General features: G+C 42.0%; 1 protein-coding gene across 12 annotated transcripts in view; it reads left to right on the top strand.

Moving 5' to 3' along the window:
* NECAB2 (N-terminal EF-hand calcium binding protein 2) overlaps positions 1-17,275 on the top strand; it is a 368,024-nt gene that overhangs the window by 305,343 nt on the left and 45,406 nt on the right. For all 12 annotated transcript variants that reach the window (XM_073307521.1, XM_073307523.1, XM_073307524.1 and 9 more), the window contains one exon: positions 9,188-9,306. In XM_073307521.1, coding sequence (XP_073163622.1) covers positions 9,188-9,306 — 119 coding nt within the window. The remainder of the gene's footprint in view (positions 1-9,187; positions 9,307-17,275) is intronic.

Here is a 17,275-nt window from a genome sequence, read left to right as displayed (position 1 = left end):
AGAATGGGCATTTAGCGTGTCTTTGAAGAATTGAGAGTCACTGTTGTCCAAAATTTACTGTATAATCTAGTATTTGCCAACTGGTAGTTCATCTGATTGTCTTTAGTGGACATTCACATCTCCATGAAAACTCCCATCCATCTCTCAAATTGCAGGACAATGCCAACTTCACTATTTTTACGCACAGATCTGTATTCTAATTACCGTGTATTATTCCGAAACAATATATCTGCTTATGGTGCTTCTCTCTAGCTGGTCTTTCCTTAGTGCTGTTGAGTAGTAGCGAATCCTCTCTTTCAGACATTCCTAATGGTTTCCACGTTTCATTTAGCAGGCATTGCTAAAACTTCCTCGGGATGCACAGTGAACATACATTTGTACAGCTTTGAGAAGTGTTTTAAGTTTTTTAAGAAGTGAATTCTATAATTTGAAGTCTAAAAGTAGGTTAAATGATAATGACTTTGGGCACATGAGATATTTGCAGCCTATCTTACAAGTTGTTGCACATGGATTTATGTCCATTGCATCCAGCATTGGAACATGCAGCTAACCTCAATCTCACTTCAGTGCTTTTCTCTGTTGGTTATTATTATTATTATTATTATTAGCATTATTATTTTTTTTTTATTTATTTATTCAAAGAGCAGAAAGAGAAAGTTTCTAGGATTACATTGAAATATACTGTACATTCTGCCACTTTTAGAAAAGTTATGGATTCACAGAGGAAGAAAAAAAACATGCATGCAGTGTTAGCCTGTTAGTCTAGAATCATGGACACTAGTCTCTTCAATTCGTGCCTTGCGATAAAAAGAGTGTGATAGATTTACCCATGATTCCATCCCTGTGCAACTGCGTCCATTGTGCAAACCATTGCTGATTCCCACGTTGTTTAATACTTTGTCTCACACAGCAATTAATAGCCCACTCTGAGTGGTGGTAATGTCCTTGTCTGTCTGCATTTAACCTCCCAGGTGATGGTAGAACAGATCATGGAGGAGCATAGAAAAACGAGGGGGCAAGGCTAAAGAATAGTACTTTGTGTTGGGTGCATTGTATGCGTGCTAATACTCTCAAGTAGAGATTGAGATAGTGGAAGAAGAGATGGTCAGACCAGCAGTTCTCAAACTGTGGTCCACAGAACCATTGCTGAGAGTGAGAGGAGAGCTGGCAGTTCACATGACTCTGGTCTACATCCTTGTTATCAGCTGCTTTATTCCAAAAAAAGGGAGCCGGGGTACCTGTCCTGGGGAAGGATCTAAGCTAGGAGGTGCTGCTGCAAGAGAACAGGAAACACACAGAAGAGGGGAGGAGGTGTCAGAGAAGCCGGTTCAGAGGACATAGAGGAGTAGATAAGAGAGGGAGATAGAATGAAGAGCCAGTCTGGTTAACTCTTTTTCTGGAAAGGACAAAACACTCCTTGCACTGGATTCTTAACAATACACAAGCACTTTTCTAATGTTAATGTGCCATGCCCCAAGTGCTGCAGTTGTCACAGGGATCTTGTGGGATATGAGTGGGAGGTGAGGTGTCCTGCACCACGACACATGGGAGGAGAGGAGGCTCGTGTGACTGCAAATGGGAAACAGGGTGTCCACACGACAGTCTGAGACCTGCTCCTTGCAGTGCACTCGTTGAAGAACTCCTGGAGTTGCCAGTATGGGAGTGTAGGGGAAGGAAAGTGGGTTTTGAGGAGATAAAGGGATGCTTGGCACAGTGGAAGCGGGATGTCATTCCAGGCATAGGGTTCAGCTTGAAAAAAGCATGAATGGGAGAGTGGGAGGAGAAGACAAAGGGAGCCAAAGGATGGGTTGAAGAGCAGGAAGAGGGGAACTGAGAGAGTATCTGGGCCCCTGTGATGAAGTGGGAATATTTTACAATATTTTTGAGAGGCCAATTTGTGCCTCAGTTTCCCCTATGTGCCTTGGGTGCAAGGGGACTGTTTGATCTCCCCGCAGGCTGAGACACATAGGTATGGGTATTGCCTAGCTGTCTGGGCCTTAGTTTCCATATCAGTGAAACATCTAGGAAGACAATGGCAAATCCAATCCCCAGCACACTGACACCTAGCAACCAACGATCCAGAGGGATATGGATTTCCCCGCTGCTCCTTAGGGAAGCTGAACAGCAATCCCCCAACTCCAGGCAAAAAGACTGGAGATATGTGAGGTGTTGGGTAAGAGCTGGCTGCTGGAAGGAGTCAGGGCTCATGCTTGGAGTTTGACAAAGGAGATCAGACAGAGACACAGACAAAGCTTGAACCCAAGGGTTCACTACAGCTTGGCTGAGCTCTGGGCTAACCAGAATGGACTCTGCTTTAACCTTCAGTTCCCTGTGTTACCCTAGGCACTTCCTATGCTGTGTTTCAGTTAATAAATAAATGCTGCTCTTTTGACAATGCTGCGTGAGTGTCACTGCAAATGTTTGGTGAGGTGCATCAACCCCTGAAGAGTGGACAAGTCTCCATCAGGGGTCTGTCTCAGTTGGACTTGCTGAACGGCGCTCATGGTGCGAGTGAAGCAGGAGTGCTGCAAGCCTAGAGGTCCAGTCAAAGAAGGCAGTGAAGCTTACCCAGGAGGAAAAGCAAGACCCCCAGTGGGTCTGGCACACTGCAGGAGTTCCTCCTGGAGACCATTCCAAAGTTGGGGCCATAGCACCAGTCCTGTGGATTCGTTTAAAAGTGAGAGCAGGGCAGTTGATCTGTATGTGGAAAGAGACCGGGAGGCAGGAGAAGGGGGAGTGACATGTCAGAGCAGCAAGCAGGGAGAGAATACTGCATTGACTGAAAGCGGACGAGATGGGAGAGGAGGTTACAATGATCTTGGTAAGAAAGGACCATGATGTGATCCAGTTTTGGCAGTCGGCAAGGAGGAGGGGGAAGATAAAAAACATGGAGAAATGACAAGATTTGTCAGGAGCCTGGGTGTGAGGGGAGGCCAGAGAGAACCCTGGGGCTGAGTGTTCAAGGAGAAGCACAAAAGGGAAGCTCAAGAAGGCATGGCGGGGAGACAACGTTCTCCCTCTGCAATAGATAGCAAGAGCCATTGTATTTGTGAGAGTATGTTAAGAGAACATCCTCAGTAACTCTCTTAAAAGATGCTTTTGAGCAGGGCATTTCCTAGCCACTAATTCAGGTGGGGCAGGGTAGCTTCAAGTGTGTAGGGATGTGGGTTTTACAGCCCTGGAGCCTGAAGCTGTTTGTCCACAGAACGGGCAATAGCAATGCAGACTTCCCCGGATTACCCCCTCATTGTGCTTCCCCACGGAGTCGTTCAGGCACCAAGTCCACTCAATCCTTGCCGAGTCTGCCACAAAGAGAGCCAATTGCGCAGATCCTTTGCGTGTTATGGACGCACTAGTCTGGGCGGAGGTCACGTCATTTCACACAGGCCTTTGATTAGGTTTTTGTTATCAACTTTGTTTATGTTGCAAACGACAAATGAAATGGCTGACCTAGGGGTGTGAGTATTCCATTACCAAACCCTGGAGACATCCAGAAATTGAATGGTACTTTAGGCAAAAAGCTTACTTAATTTTTGAACATTATTTTTTTCTGTTGCTATCAGGCAAATACACTGAATCTGTGAGTTGTTCTTTGGTTGGTTGGTTGGTTTTTTATGTACAATATGGCAGTTTTGCTTATTGCCAGTAAGGGGGGCTTATCAGAAGTGACGTAGTATCATACATTTCTAAATATACTACACAAAGCTCTCAGGTAAGTGAGGCAGGCATTGGTAATTATGTATTCAAAAGAAAGGAGCCTGCAAACTATCAGGAAAAAATTCCAAGTGCTGTGATTCTCTGTGTAGTGTTTCTTCCACATTCTGTCATGGCTCCACCCCTTCTCTAGATTTCAGGAACATCCACTATATCTGTTTCTCCCCCCTCTCCCCTCATTGCATGGGGCAGGGGTACAAGCTCCAGGGAAACCTAGAGAAATGGGCTGGGGGTGGGAGTGAGAGACCACGGCACTCCAAAACGGAAAGACTGGGTGGAAGAACTTAGAGAACCTCCACCTTCAGCATAAAAAACCAGATTGATGTTGCTCAGAAATAGCCTTCATGCCACTTGCATCTTTCCTGGAAAGGAGTCCCACTGGATGCTGGGAGGCTGTGGAAGATAATGGTAGTGAGATAGAGGACACAGAGAGAGAGTCCAGAGAAACTACACGAGTGTGGGGGCAAGTGTTGCCCTGCTTTATGTGGTATGTGACAGGGGGCTTGGGTCTAGGTTTGTTGACAGCCTGTCTTGTCTATCCCTTGACTTACAGTAGGACCTAGTCACTGTCTTTAGCCGGAAAATAGAGAGCCATGAGGGATCTCTCAATACCTATCTGGTCTTGTTTTACATTTAAAAAACCTTCAAGTTGTTCAGCTCTGGGATGGCCCAGGAGTCTAGGGCAAGCTGTTGAGCAAGGGGTCTGAGACTTCAGGCTGGCAGGGCCCGGGGGTGCTGTGAAAACACCACATTTGGACCCCTGAGGAAGGCAGCACCTTCTAACCCATCCCCCTCCAAGGCCCACAGTCAAGCCAACCCTTCCTTCTGGGTATGGTTTCCTCAAGCGCTCATCAGTGGTGCATCTGCAGTAAGTCAGCCAGTGCGGGGGCTGAAGAAGCCTGAGAGAGGAGTGTTGCACTCCTTTCCTCAGACAGAGAGTAAATGGAGATGATCCGAGAAGTGAATCACCCACACGTATGCCAGAAAAGAACATGATTGTACTGGGGCAGGCAGCAAGGCAAAGTCTGCCGGCACGACTCCATTAAACTGGAAGTCAGTCAAAAAGCCGCAGAAATGGCTGTGTAAAAATCTTTCCCTTTGGTCGGGTCCCAGAATAGTTATGGAACCCCTCCCCCTCTCTCCTGCAATGCCATTTTATGGACGCTTTTCAGAGGAGGCGGGTACGTGAAGAGAAAGCGATTTGCTTGAAAAAACTTGAAAAACTTGTGACTGTTGCTCATTCTCAACATATTTAACGTGACGGGAAAACATTTAGGAGCTGGTGAGTGGGCTCTTGCAATATATGCTAATTGTGACTTGACCGAGTGATGGAATGTGCCGACGCTATCACTTCCAAGCTGAGTTTACACAACTCCCTTCCATGGGGCCAATGTTAACACTGAGGCACTCTTTCATAGCTGAAGCTCTTGGAATTTGTTCTTCTTGTCCCGCAAACTGTGGAAACATTTGTATGCAACATTTTTGACCAATAATTGTGTCCACATTATTCTGCCAGGATGTATCAGTGTAAGGTACTAAGCATGGAATTCAGATGGCTATATTTTATCTAATCAATATTGAAATGAGGTTATTTCTTTGTAATACAGTAGTACCTGGGGAGGACACCAATGAGATGTGCTAGGCATTGAACAAACACATTAGGGAGACCCTGTCTCGATGAATTTACAGTCTAAACAGACAAGACAGACCAAGGATTGGGAGAAAAGTATTCTCCTCCTCCACATTTTGCAGAAGGGTAACAGGGGCATGCAAAAATTAAGTCATTTGCCCAAGCCAAGGACACACGAAGTCTGTGGCAGAACTGAGAATAGAATCCAGTGTGTCTGAGTCCAGTCCCTTGGCCTGATGACTTTACTTCCCATAAGAAGTAGATCTTTTTTGCTACAGTGTATTCTTTGAAGAGCCAGGCTTCCAAATTGAACATTGTGGGTCAGTAAACTGATGACTAGAACAGAGTAAATTGTGAGGAAAAACTTACCATGAATATTTATTAGTTTTCAAATGGGAATGTCAGTTCAATCCATTCAGGTTTTATTTCCTCAACCATTCAAGGGGTCAAGCTTTACATACTCATGAAAAGCTAATTATGAGCTTGAATATTCTAAGTACTGCATTTGGGATGGTAATTCTTCTATGCATGTTAGTTAGTGATGTTATCCAATCAGGGAAAAAAAAAAAAAAAAAAAAAAGCCCATGTCCTAGGTTACTAACCAGTTGGGAACAATTTTTGTAATGTGAATATTAGATATTTTCAATTAACCGTCAACCAGATATTCAGATAGTGGAAAAATTGCAAAAGAATTTCATGAACAAGTTGGAATAACAGATTGTGACCGGAGGCCCAGGGGAGCCAACTGCGGTCACTCAATTAGGGTGAACTGCAAAGAATGGGGCAGACAATCCTCAAAGCTGGTGGATATTCCAAAACTTAGATTTACCAAGCCAGCACAAAACAGCTTCTATAATATCTCACTGGTTACTCAGAAGACAACAACACAGTTCCCTTAAAGTAACCCAGCCGTAGGCCTCCATCCAGACACCCAAGTCAAATATGATAAGGATTACTGAAAATCTTATTCATCATATAAAAAAGTTCTGCCAGTCCCAAAGGATCAGACACATTACCTCCAGGTTAATGAATATTCCAGATCTTACCCAAATACACGCTTACAGCCAATTCTTATTAACTAAACTAAAATTTATTAAAAAAGAAAAGAGAGAGAGAATTGGTTAAAAGATCAGTATACATACAGACATGAGTTCAATTCTTGAGATTCAGATTCATAGCAGAGATGGTGAGCTTTGTAGTTGCAAAGAGTTCTTATAGAATTAGTCCATAGGTTATAGTCCAATGTTTATATCCAGGCTGGTCCAGTGAGAACTGGGATCTCAGTCCTTATGGTTTAGGCTTCCCCTGCATGAAGCGTCAAGCAGATCTGAGATAAAAAGGATTGGGACCCAAACATCTTTATACTTTAAGAAGTTTCAGGACTTCTTGTGACAGCTCAGAGTCCTTCGGTGAACAATAGGCACTCATGGGGACTTTGAAGTGGACCCATTTCCTGAGCATCACCAGTAATTATCCACACAGATTAACATAAGGCAATTCCCTGTTTTTCCACCATTAGCAGATGATTTGCTGTACCTTTCAAAGAGAGATGAATACAGGGATATCTTATGGTTACAGTTCATTTAAATGTTAAGATGTCCTTTTGATCTCTGAATTAACAGAATACAGCATAGACAGAGACTGATTACATTGTTGACCTCTACTAATATATATGTAAAACACAAACATTATTTCCCCATATGTCTTTAAGGTTGTTGAATTTGAGTCATTTATCCTGCTGGACGCTTAACTCTTTCTGGCCATGTGTCATATTTCAGGAATATGTCATGAACAGGAAAGAAGGGTGAAATCTGATGAATAATGGAGGGAACATTATTTACTTGGTTCTAGATATGGCACAACACTGACTTCTCAGTAGAATACAGTATCACGGGGTCTGTTCAGAAAATACTCACTCTGCTGTTTCCTGACTTATCAGCGAGCTCTTTAAAAAAAAATAAAATAAATAATCACAACCCCAAACTGCCTCCTGACTGTTTTGGGGAATAAGTGTTGAGTGTGTCTCGTGGTGTCACATATTATTGATTGATTATCAGTATTCAGACAACTACTTCAATATTTTCACAAATTTTAGCATAAATATTTGTCTATGTCAAAAGTTCCTGTCATCCATTCCAGGGAGCAAATGCATTTGCAACTGGAATCGGTTCTGAATGATTTATTAACCAGAAAAAATGGACTGAATTTGTAATGAAAATTATTCAAAATAAATAGTTCAAGAAGCTCTGCTTATCAAGCACATCCTGGTCTTCAAATAGACTTCTCATTGAAAGCATCTGTTTGCCATCAGCGGAGTTAAGCGCATGTGTATGATTGCGCTCATTTCATAAATCACCATTTAGATGCATGTTTTGGGACAATAACACAAATGTAACTAATTGCACTGGGTTCAGTGAGTCTAATAAAAGACTTTTTGAGCCCCAAAAGTGAATTCTGGATCCATTTATTTTAATCCTTTTCCATTCTCTGTGTACCAAATAGAGATTTTTTTTCTCCATCTCACATACAGTTTACAGCTTCTTGCAATGATTCATAAAAGCCACATGACTTTCATGACCTTCATATAAGCTCATATAATAAAAAGGAATACACATTTCCTATGTGCTGGTTAAGGCTTCTTTTTTAAAATGCGTGTGTCCCTAGAGATGATTTAAATGTTAAATTCCCCATCATAGCTGATGTAATATTGCTTATTGTAAACATTTTAAACAAGCCACCCCAGAGGTCTGCTCTTCAGAGGAAGTAGGAAAAAGCCCATAATACACGTGGTCTGTTGTGGAGGGTTTGCACATAGGTGGAGACAGAAGGAATTCCTTCCTGTTTTCTGCAGCAACTAGTGCATCTCTTGCTTGTTTTGATCAAGCCCAAGTTTTCTGAACTTAAGGACACACTGTAAGATCCATCTCTCTTTTCTCAAGCTTCTGCCTGGGAGATGAGGGGAAGAGAGGTGGGGAGGTTGACTTTCAGTTCATTTGGTTGGATGTGCCCATTTTTTCTTTTATACCTCCGTCCCTAAGAGTTGTATGTGGTGGTCATAGCTGTGTGTGTGCCCTGAAACTTCTGCAATATCAAAAGATAAAGGGAGGATTTTCAAAAATGCTCAGCCCTGGCCTAACGCTGCTCCCAGTGCAGTCAATGGGAGTTGTACTATAGACTTCAAAGGGAGCAGAGTTAGATTGCTGCTGTGCACTTGTGAAAATACTGTAGTTCACTGGACACTGAATTTGTAGCCAGATGGAGGAAACAAGAGGCTTTTGATTTGCTGAGGTCCTGTCCTATCACCGTTCAGCAGGGCATGTCATGGCAAATGCCATAAAACCTCAGAGTTATGAACACCAGAGTTACTAACTGATCAGTCAACCACACACCTCATTTGGAACTGGAAGTACGGAATCCAGCAGCAGAGATGACTAAAAAAAAAGAAAAAAAAGAAAAAGAAAATACAGTACAGTGTTAATGTAAACTACTAAAAACATAAAGGGAAAGTTTAAAAAAAAAGTTTTGACAAGGTAAAGAAACTTTCTGTGCTTGTTGCATTTAAATTAAGATGGTTAAAAACAGCATTTTTCTTCTGCATGGTAAATTTCAAAGCTGTACCAAGTCAGTGTTCATTTGTAAACTTTTGAAAGAACAGCCATAGCGTTTTGCTCAGAGTTATGAACATTTCAGAGTTACAAACAACCTCTATTCCCAAGGTGTTCATATCTCTGAAGTTGTACTGTGTTTGAAACATATTTTTATGAATATAGGGAGGTGACAGGGGTTACCTAGAGTGTGTTCTATTATCGTCTCTTTAATTATCTGTATGTTCTTGAATTGCAGAGGCTACCACAGTAAATCTGGCCATGGTGTAATGGATACCTGGTATGACAACCCTGTGCCTAGTTATTCCCCCAATAACAGAATCGTGACCAAGGAGCACAGGAAAAGCTTCCAGACTGGTGAGTATTTTATATGTTCTTTGCATTTTGATACTCTGTCGTATGGGCCTTTGGAAAGGTTGGACTCGCTGCTAACCCGCCTCTTCGTGGCTGGGAATAGTGTAGGCATTTCTCTGCTTGCTCCCGGCATTGCACACAACGGAGTCATAAAAGTCCTCCCCCATACAAGTCAAAGAGCTTGGGCTTGGATCAACGCTCATATTTTTAGGGTTGATTTAGAAGCTGAATTAAAGGCTTGGCATCCATAATCTATAACTGATCTTATTAATGTCCTCAGGGCCGGCTCCAGGCACCAACATTCCAAGCAGGTGCTTGGGGCGGCACTGAGAATGGGGCGGCCGTCCGTGTCCCGTGGCGGCAATTCGGCGGCAGCTGCTTGGGGCAGCAATATTGGTAGAGCTGCCCCTGAATGTTCTATACAGCACCAGCAATGTGTTCTTTCTGCCCCCCCTTTGTTCCCAGCAGTACTTTTAAACAAATGCACCCTATCTGTACATTTAGTCATGATATTATCTAGATGAGCCTTCTAAGTTAGTTTATCAAACATAACTCCTAAGAAAGTAAAATTTTGAACTACCTGTATTGTTTCTGCATAAAGGTTCCATTCTTCCCCAATCGTCTTTCTTGTGAAGATTTGTTTTAGCCAGTGAGAACTTAAATCCCCAAGTATCTCCCCATTCTGAAATCACCCTGAGCACTTCCTGGGTTCTCTCCACAACTCTGTTAAGTCTTCTGTGTTCGGCCTGTATAGCACAGTCAACCGCAAATAGAGCAATACCTATTCCTGCTCGTATACTCTCTGGGAGATTATTAATCATAATGTAAAACAGGGCAGGGCTGATAACACTCGCCTGTGGAGTGCCATTAGTAAGTTTATATATAAGGTTAACATTCTGTCACAGGTACTTTTCATAAAAATCAGGGACAGATCATGGGCAATAAACAAAAAGTCACAGAATCCCGTGACCTGTTGCTGACTTTTACTAAAAATACCCCAGAGGAGGACTGATTCAAACCCAGCTGCTGCTTTGGCGGCCCGGGGACTGAGGCTCCAGCAGTCAGGCTGCCCACCAGCTGCTCCATCATTTCCGGGGCTGACAGCTGCTCCAACCCTGCCCCGGAAGAAGTCCCAGAGATCCCAGAAAGTCACAGAATCCGTGACCTCCGTGACACAATCGTACCTTTATTTATAAATATTCAATGTATTGCAATTGCCAGATTCTATCACATAAGAAATCTCTTATGCACCAGAACATTCTTCCTTTTATTCCAATTGTGGCTAGTTTACACAGCAAGTCTTCCCTCCATGGCATGTCATATGCTTTTTCAGTGTCCAGAAAGACATCTACCATAAACCCTCTGTTCCTTGTGTTTTTTGTATTTCTGTTTCTAATCTTACAATATGATCAACTGTGCACCTACCTTTCCTGAAACCCTTTGCACCGTTTACAGTTTCAAGAATGCTACGAATCTTTCATTTATCACTCTTTCCATAATTTTGTCCACACTTGCTTCAATTCTGCCAGTAGTATTCCTTTTCTCCGTGTATTATTATATTATTTCAATAAAACTCTGAAACTCCCTTCTGCTAAGTATTTAAGCATTGCATTACTTATGCTATCTTGACCTGGAGCTGTATTTTTACTTTTGTCTATAGATTTTTTGAGTTCCTGGATGCTGAAATTTTCATTCAGTTCATCATCTTTATGTTCTGTCCAGCCATGTAAGAGCTCACCATTTTCTTCAGCAAACGTTCTTTTCCCCTCCACATTTGCAGGAGACAATGCTGCCCGCTTGTTTTTTTTGTTTGCAGTGTCACCTGAAAGTGAGAACAGGCATTCTCAGGGCACTGTTGTAGCCAGAGTCGCAAGATATTTGTGTGCCAGATGTGCATGCTTCAACCACCATTCCAGGGGACATGTGTCCATGTTGACAACAGGTTCTGCTCGATAACCATCCAAAGCAGTGCAGACTGACACATGTTCATTTTCATTATCTGAGTCAGATGCCACCAGCAGAAGGTTGATTTTCTTTTTTGGTGGTTCAGGTTCTGTAGTTTCCACATCAAAGTGTTGCTCTTTTAAGACTTCTGAAAGCATGCTCCACACCTCCTCCCTCTCAGATTTTGCAAGGCATTTCAGATTTTTAAAACTTGGGTCAAGTGCTGTAGCTATCTTTAGAAATCTCTCATTGGTGCCTTCTTTGCGTTTTATGAATTCTGCAGTGAAAGTGTTCTTAAAATGAACAACATGTGCAGGGTCATCATTGAAGACTGCTATAACATGAAATATATGGCAGAATGTGGGTAAAACAGAGCAGGAGACATTCAATTCTCCTCCAAGGAGTTCAGTCACAAATTTAATTAACACATTATTTTTTTAACAAGCATCATCAGCATGGAAGCATGTCCTCTGGAATGATGGCTGAAGCCTGAAGGGGCATACGAATGATTAGCATATCTGGCACGTAAATACCTTGCAATGCGGGCTACAAAAGCGCCATGCAAATGCCTGTTCTCACTTTCTGGTGATGTAAATAAGAAGAGGGCAGCATTATCTCCTGTAAATGTAAGCAAACTAGTTTGTCTTAGTGATTGGCTGAACAAGAAGTAGGACTGAGTGGACTTGTAGCCTCTGAAGTTTTAAATTGTTTTTTTTTAATTGAGTGCAGTTATGTAACAAAAAAAATCTACATTTGTAAGTTGCACTTTCAGGCAAAGAGATTGCACTACAGTACTTGTATGAGATGAACTGAAAAATACTATTTCTTCAGTTTATCATTTTTGACAGTGCAAATATTTGTAATCAAAATATACACTTTGATTTCGATTACAACACAGAATGCAAGGTATATATGAAAATGTAGAAAAACGTCCAAAAAAATCCCTAAATTTCAATTGGTAGTCTCTTGTTTAACAGTGCAATTAAAACTGCGATTAATCACGATTCATTTTTTTAATCTCGATTATTATTTTTTTAGTTAATCACGTGAGTTAACTGCGATTAATCGACAGCACTAATCATTTACTATAAAACCAGGTATACGTTTGTTTTTATTCCGTATCCCATTCATTCTTTTAACTTGTTTCTCTCTCTGAAACCTCAGAATCTTTGTTCAATTTTCCACAATGCATTCTCCAACTCTCTTACATGGCCTTTTTAATAATTCTTTGTGCCACTGCTTTATACCTGTTATAATTCATTCAGTTCTTGCTATTTATTGTATTTTTGCTTGTTTGTATGCCTTATTTCATTCTTTAATTTCTGCTTTACAATCTTCATGCCGCCAGGGACCTGGATTTCCGAGTTTGTGGCAATTAGATGTCTTATGTATAGCTAGGTGGCTGCTGCAACAACTCCCTTTATTATATTATCATGAAATTCCTCTAGATTATCACTTATTCAATGGCACTTAGAAACTCTGCACACTCACTCTTAGAGAGTTCCCAGTTTGCTTTTCTAAGGCTCCAGGTAGGAATCCTTTCAGTGTTTTCAACACTACCGTGGTGTGGATATATAATTTAGCATAGGGATTCTTTATTGATTTCCCAGATGCATTTACTTGCTACATTACTTGTTGCAATTCCCATATCTAAACATGAAACTGTTCCATCCACCGAATTAAACCTAGCAGTTACTCCAATATCGAGCAATGCCAGTTTGTGTATGTCAATGAACTGTTTCAGGCATTTGCCATTATAATGAGTTTTCCTACTTCCCCATAACTCATTATGGCTATTAAGGTCTCCACAAATAGTATACAGGCCTTTGGCATGCTTGGCAAACTCTTCTTGTTCTAGGTTGTCTAGCATTTTACATGGGTATAATGCTAGACAACCTAGAATATAAAGGTACTCTTATTCTGCAGAGGAATCTCAACAGCATTGCACTCAAAACTTAAGTTCTGTACTTCTATGTTACCATAACTACGACCTTCCTTTCTAAATATACAGATCCTGCCTCCTCTTGTTATTTCTCTGTTAAGTCTGTGTCCCGCTGTCTGGAGTGGCTCACGATTGTGAGTGCCTACGTTAGGACTAGGGTGACCAGATGTCCTGATTTTATAGGAACAGTCCTGATATTTGGGGCTTTTTCTTATATAGACATCTATTACCGCCGTCCCAATTTTTCAGACATGCTATGTGGTCACCCTAGTTAGGGCAAACTGTCCAAAGCAGGGCAGACACCCCCAACTGCTGGTATGTTCTATCATTCAATTTTACCAAGCCACTAACAAATGGGAATGCCTAAATTACTACAACAGTCTTATAATGGAGTCACAGACAGTCCCCTTAGACACTCCAGACTCTATCTTGCCACCCAGGCAAGCTAGAATATGCAATAAATGTATGCAGTGTAGTTGTGACAGTGTTCGTCCCAGGATATTAGAGAGACAAGGACCCACTTCTATTGATGTGTGTGTGTGTGAGAGAGAGAGAGAGAGAGGCTTTCGAGCTACACAGAACTCTTTCAATAAAAATATTACCTCACCTACCTTGTCTATGTGATAAATGGTCACTTACACCAAAAATCACAAATCCCAGTTACAGCCAGTCCCAAGAGACCAGTCACTCCCACAGATTGATTTGCATCCCAGATCTCACACCAGAGACAATGCTGGTAGCCAATTCTACAGTAAACTTACTAAAGGTTCATTGGCTAAGAAAAAGGAATGAGAATTATTGAGAGGGCATGGAAGTAAAATATATATGAACAGGTGAATCACACTCTATAATTTCAAAAGGTAACAGAGACGTAGTAATCTGTCAGTTTCCCCAAAATCGTTTAGGGCTACTCAGAGTAACTCTTGAGGATCTGATCATCTTGTTCAGTTACTTTGCCCTGTTAGAATCCAAACAGTCCAAAGATGAAGAATTTTTCCTTGTGTCCATACTTACAGCGGCTTCTGACAGAAAGCAAGTTCCAAGGGTAATTACATTGTTACATGGGCTCTTTGAGGACGAGACAGAGGAGCGCATTTAGAGTCTTTGATCTCCGTTCATCACACGCACAAAGACCACTTGCTTTGAAATGTGCTAGAATTACTACTTTCCTATTAAAGATCTTCATTTGCATTATACAAGGCTTCTTTCTCATTTGATGGGTTATTTAGTTACAGGGGAATATACAATGTAAAGGTTTGCTATTACATTATAACAGGATACAGATAAGTGAAAACAATTCATACAGAATCCCATTGAAGTTGAAACACAAATACATTCTTATACATTAAACAGTCTATATTACTACACAAGTGAATTGGCTTGGTTTCCAGCTGTTCTGCTGTAAGTGGTCAGTGAGGCCTGGGGCTTAGGCATGAGCTGGCATCTGGTCTGTGAGTGCATAGTCTGATTACATCATATCCTAGAAGTCTAATCATAAGTTTTCTCACTCACCATGTTTCTTGTACACATATCGCACCAGGTTCGTTTTCCATTTCAAATGCTGTTTTCTTTAACTCCTGGCCATGTGTTATTATGCTATGTGTGTTAAAGCAGAAAAACTATTAGAACCATGTTGTTTAAACTACATTATTACCTTCATTTAAAATTGCATGAATATGATCTATTGGGAGATTGACCATATGCAATACTTTTCTGCCACTTTTGTTATAATGTTCATTCTTTCAGTCTTCTCCCCTGTCTGTAAAGTACAATTAATCACTTGTATCATAAATGCTATACATTTCTCTTTGCCTACAAGCAGGACATCTTCATCTGTTCCCCTTATATTATCTGTCCTGCCCTGAATTGCATGTCATTGTCCCAGCCGCTCTTCTACATCACTGGCTCTTTCCTCCTCCTCCACATTTCACTGTGAATATCTTTCGGTGGCTTCTGCATAGAATATTTTATGGATTGTTTGAATTTTCTGTATCTCTCTAATTCGTTCCACTGCCATGCACCCTTTGAGTGCTGCACTGTGCTTATCCCCACAGGAGCTGCATTGTAGTTTTGGTCCTTACATACAATTCTCATATGAGTGTTCTCCTCTGCAAGTACCACACCTCATTTCCCCCTTTCAGGCAGCTGCCACCTGCCCAAACCTTTGACATTTATACCGTCTCAAAGGACCCGGGTTACATGGCTTAATCCGGAAGAGCTGATATCCTATATTAACCCTATCAGGTGGCGTTGCACCTTTAACTATTACTCAAATCGTTGTGTTCTCCCCATCTCCTGCTAATCAATCACTTAACAAACAGCACTTGGTCCTCCCCTTTTGCCCTTTCAATTTCATCCTCAGTCATGCCTAGGGGAACCCCATACATTACGCCCTCTTGCTTCTGTCATAAATTTAGGTAGCTAGCAAATTACTTCTTTTGTCCCTAAAACTGTATTTTTAAGAAGCTTCTCAGCCTGTTGCTTATGTGTACATTCTACTAATGAATCTCCACTCTGCATTCTTTTAGCTCTTAATATATCTCTGATACGTCACTGAATCCATTCCACTGTTTTCATGGGATTAACATCTCCCATCTTTACATCTTCAGCTAGTAAATTGATAATTATAAAATGTCAGTCCTTTTCCTTACTCTTTTTTCCATCCCTACCTGCTCCCTCTTCTCCAGATACAGATACTTCTATTCTTTTCTTCTTCTTCTTCTTTTTCTGAAGCCATTCCTCATCCCTTGTTTCTTCTCCCTCATTTTCCAACATAACTTTCAGGCTTTCCCTCTCAGACTATATTTCCAGCAAGCCAGTCATCAGTCTAAGCCATGGCTGAGTTCCAAGTCCCAGTGCTTAACCCCTCTCAGCCTACACTGCCAGCCTGGAGCCTGGCCAGCAGCTGCCCCAGCCCAGCCAGCCATCAGCCTCCACTTCTGCTCCAGACTTATTTCTTCACAGCACCACCCAGCTGCTCCCCAGAGGGGCTTCATCTTTAATTCCTCTGGTCCACCCTGCACATGCAGCCAGGTAACATAATTGGCCCAAGGCCCACCTTAACCCTTTCCTTGACTGTGTGGGGTACACATATTATCACAGGACCCCTCCAAAACTACAACCATGGTTCAGAACACTCCTGAGCTTTGGGGAAACTCACATGTGAACTTGTCCCTCATCTCTCTAATGAGTCAAAGCTCAACCTCTGATTCAAACATCCCTGTACCTTAATACCCCAAAACTTTGAGCAAGTCGGGATCAAATTTTTGCTGCTTGACCCCATCTCTAGCTGCTGTGTATATTCATGGGACTATACGATGCAGCGATCTGCATCCATCTCCATGGTGCTTTCTGTCAACATAATCCTTTCCACATCAGTTAACAAATAAGCTTGACGAAACATTGATATATGAGACATATGGAGAATGCTTCCTCAACTCCATCCCTCCACACTTTCTAATCATCAGTTCTCAGCGACAGAGACCCTAACTAAATTGGTTCTCAGGGAAGAGCACCAGCAAAAGCAAATGTGTTTGTGGTACATGTCTGCTTACTGCCAATCCCTTGCCACAGCATTTAACAGTAGCAATGTCACAAGCAGTCCCAGGGTTGTTCCAATTCTGTCTTTTGGAACAGGAGGAATAAATGTTCTGGGTTTGGATCTTTGCAGTAGTATTTGGAGAGCAGCGCAGTCCTACTCAGCAAAGGACAGAGCAGCTCCCCAAATGGGAAATGCTTTCCCGGAAGATACTGTTTGGACAGGAGGTCGCATGCTAAGCTTATCAGAGGCAAGGATGCATCCCAACTTTTCCTTCTGTTTGGAGCCAGTGCTTTAACAAGGGTCTCCAAGAAACTCTCTAGTGCTAAAACAAGTCACAAGCCATTCAGCTGGTCAAAGGAATGACCTTCCTGAGGAGCTAGTCCAAAAATCCTGCATGGCAAAGTCCTCAGGCTAGTAGGGCTGAGAACTGAACTCATAGTCCCAAATGTCCATCAGCATCAGCATCATGGTGCACTGCTGGCAAAGTGTTTCTCAGACAAGAGCTGATTTCTGTAACTGAGACGAAACCTAAACCTTACTGGCAG

Source organism: Lepidochelys kempii, chromosome 12 (assembly GCF_965140265.1).
Source record: "Lepidochelys kempii isolate rLepKem1 chromosome 12, rLepKem1.hap2, whole genome shotgun sequence".
NCBI lineage: Eukaryota > Metazoa > Chordata > Testudines > Cheloniidae > Lepidochelys > Lepidochelys kempii.
This window is presented reverse-complemented; position numbering and strand designations above follow the sequence as displayed.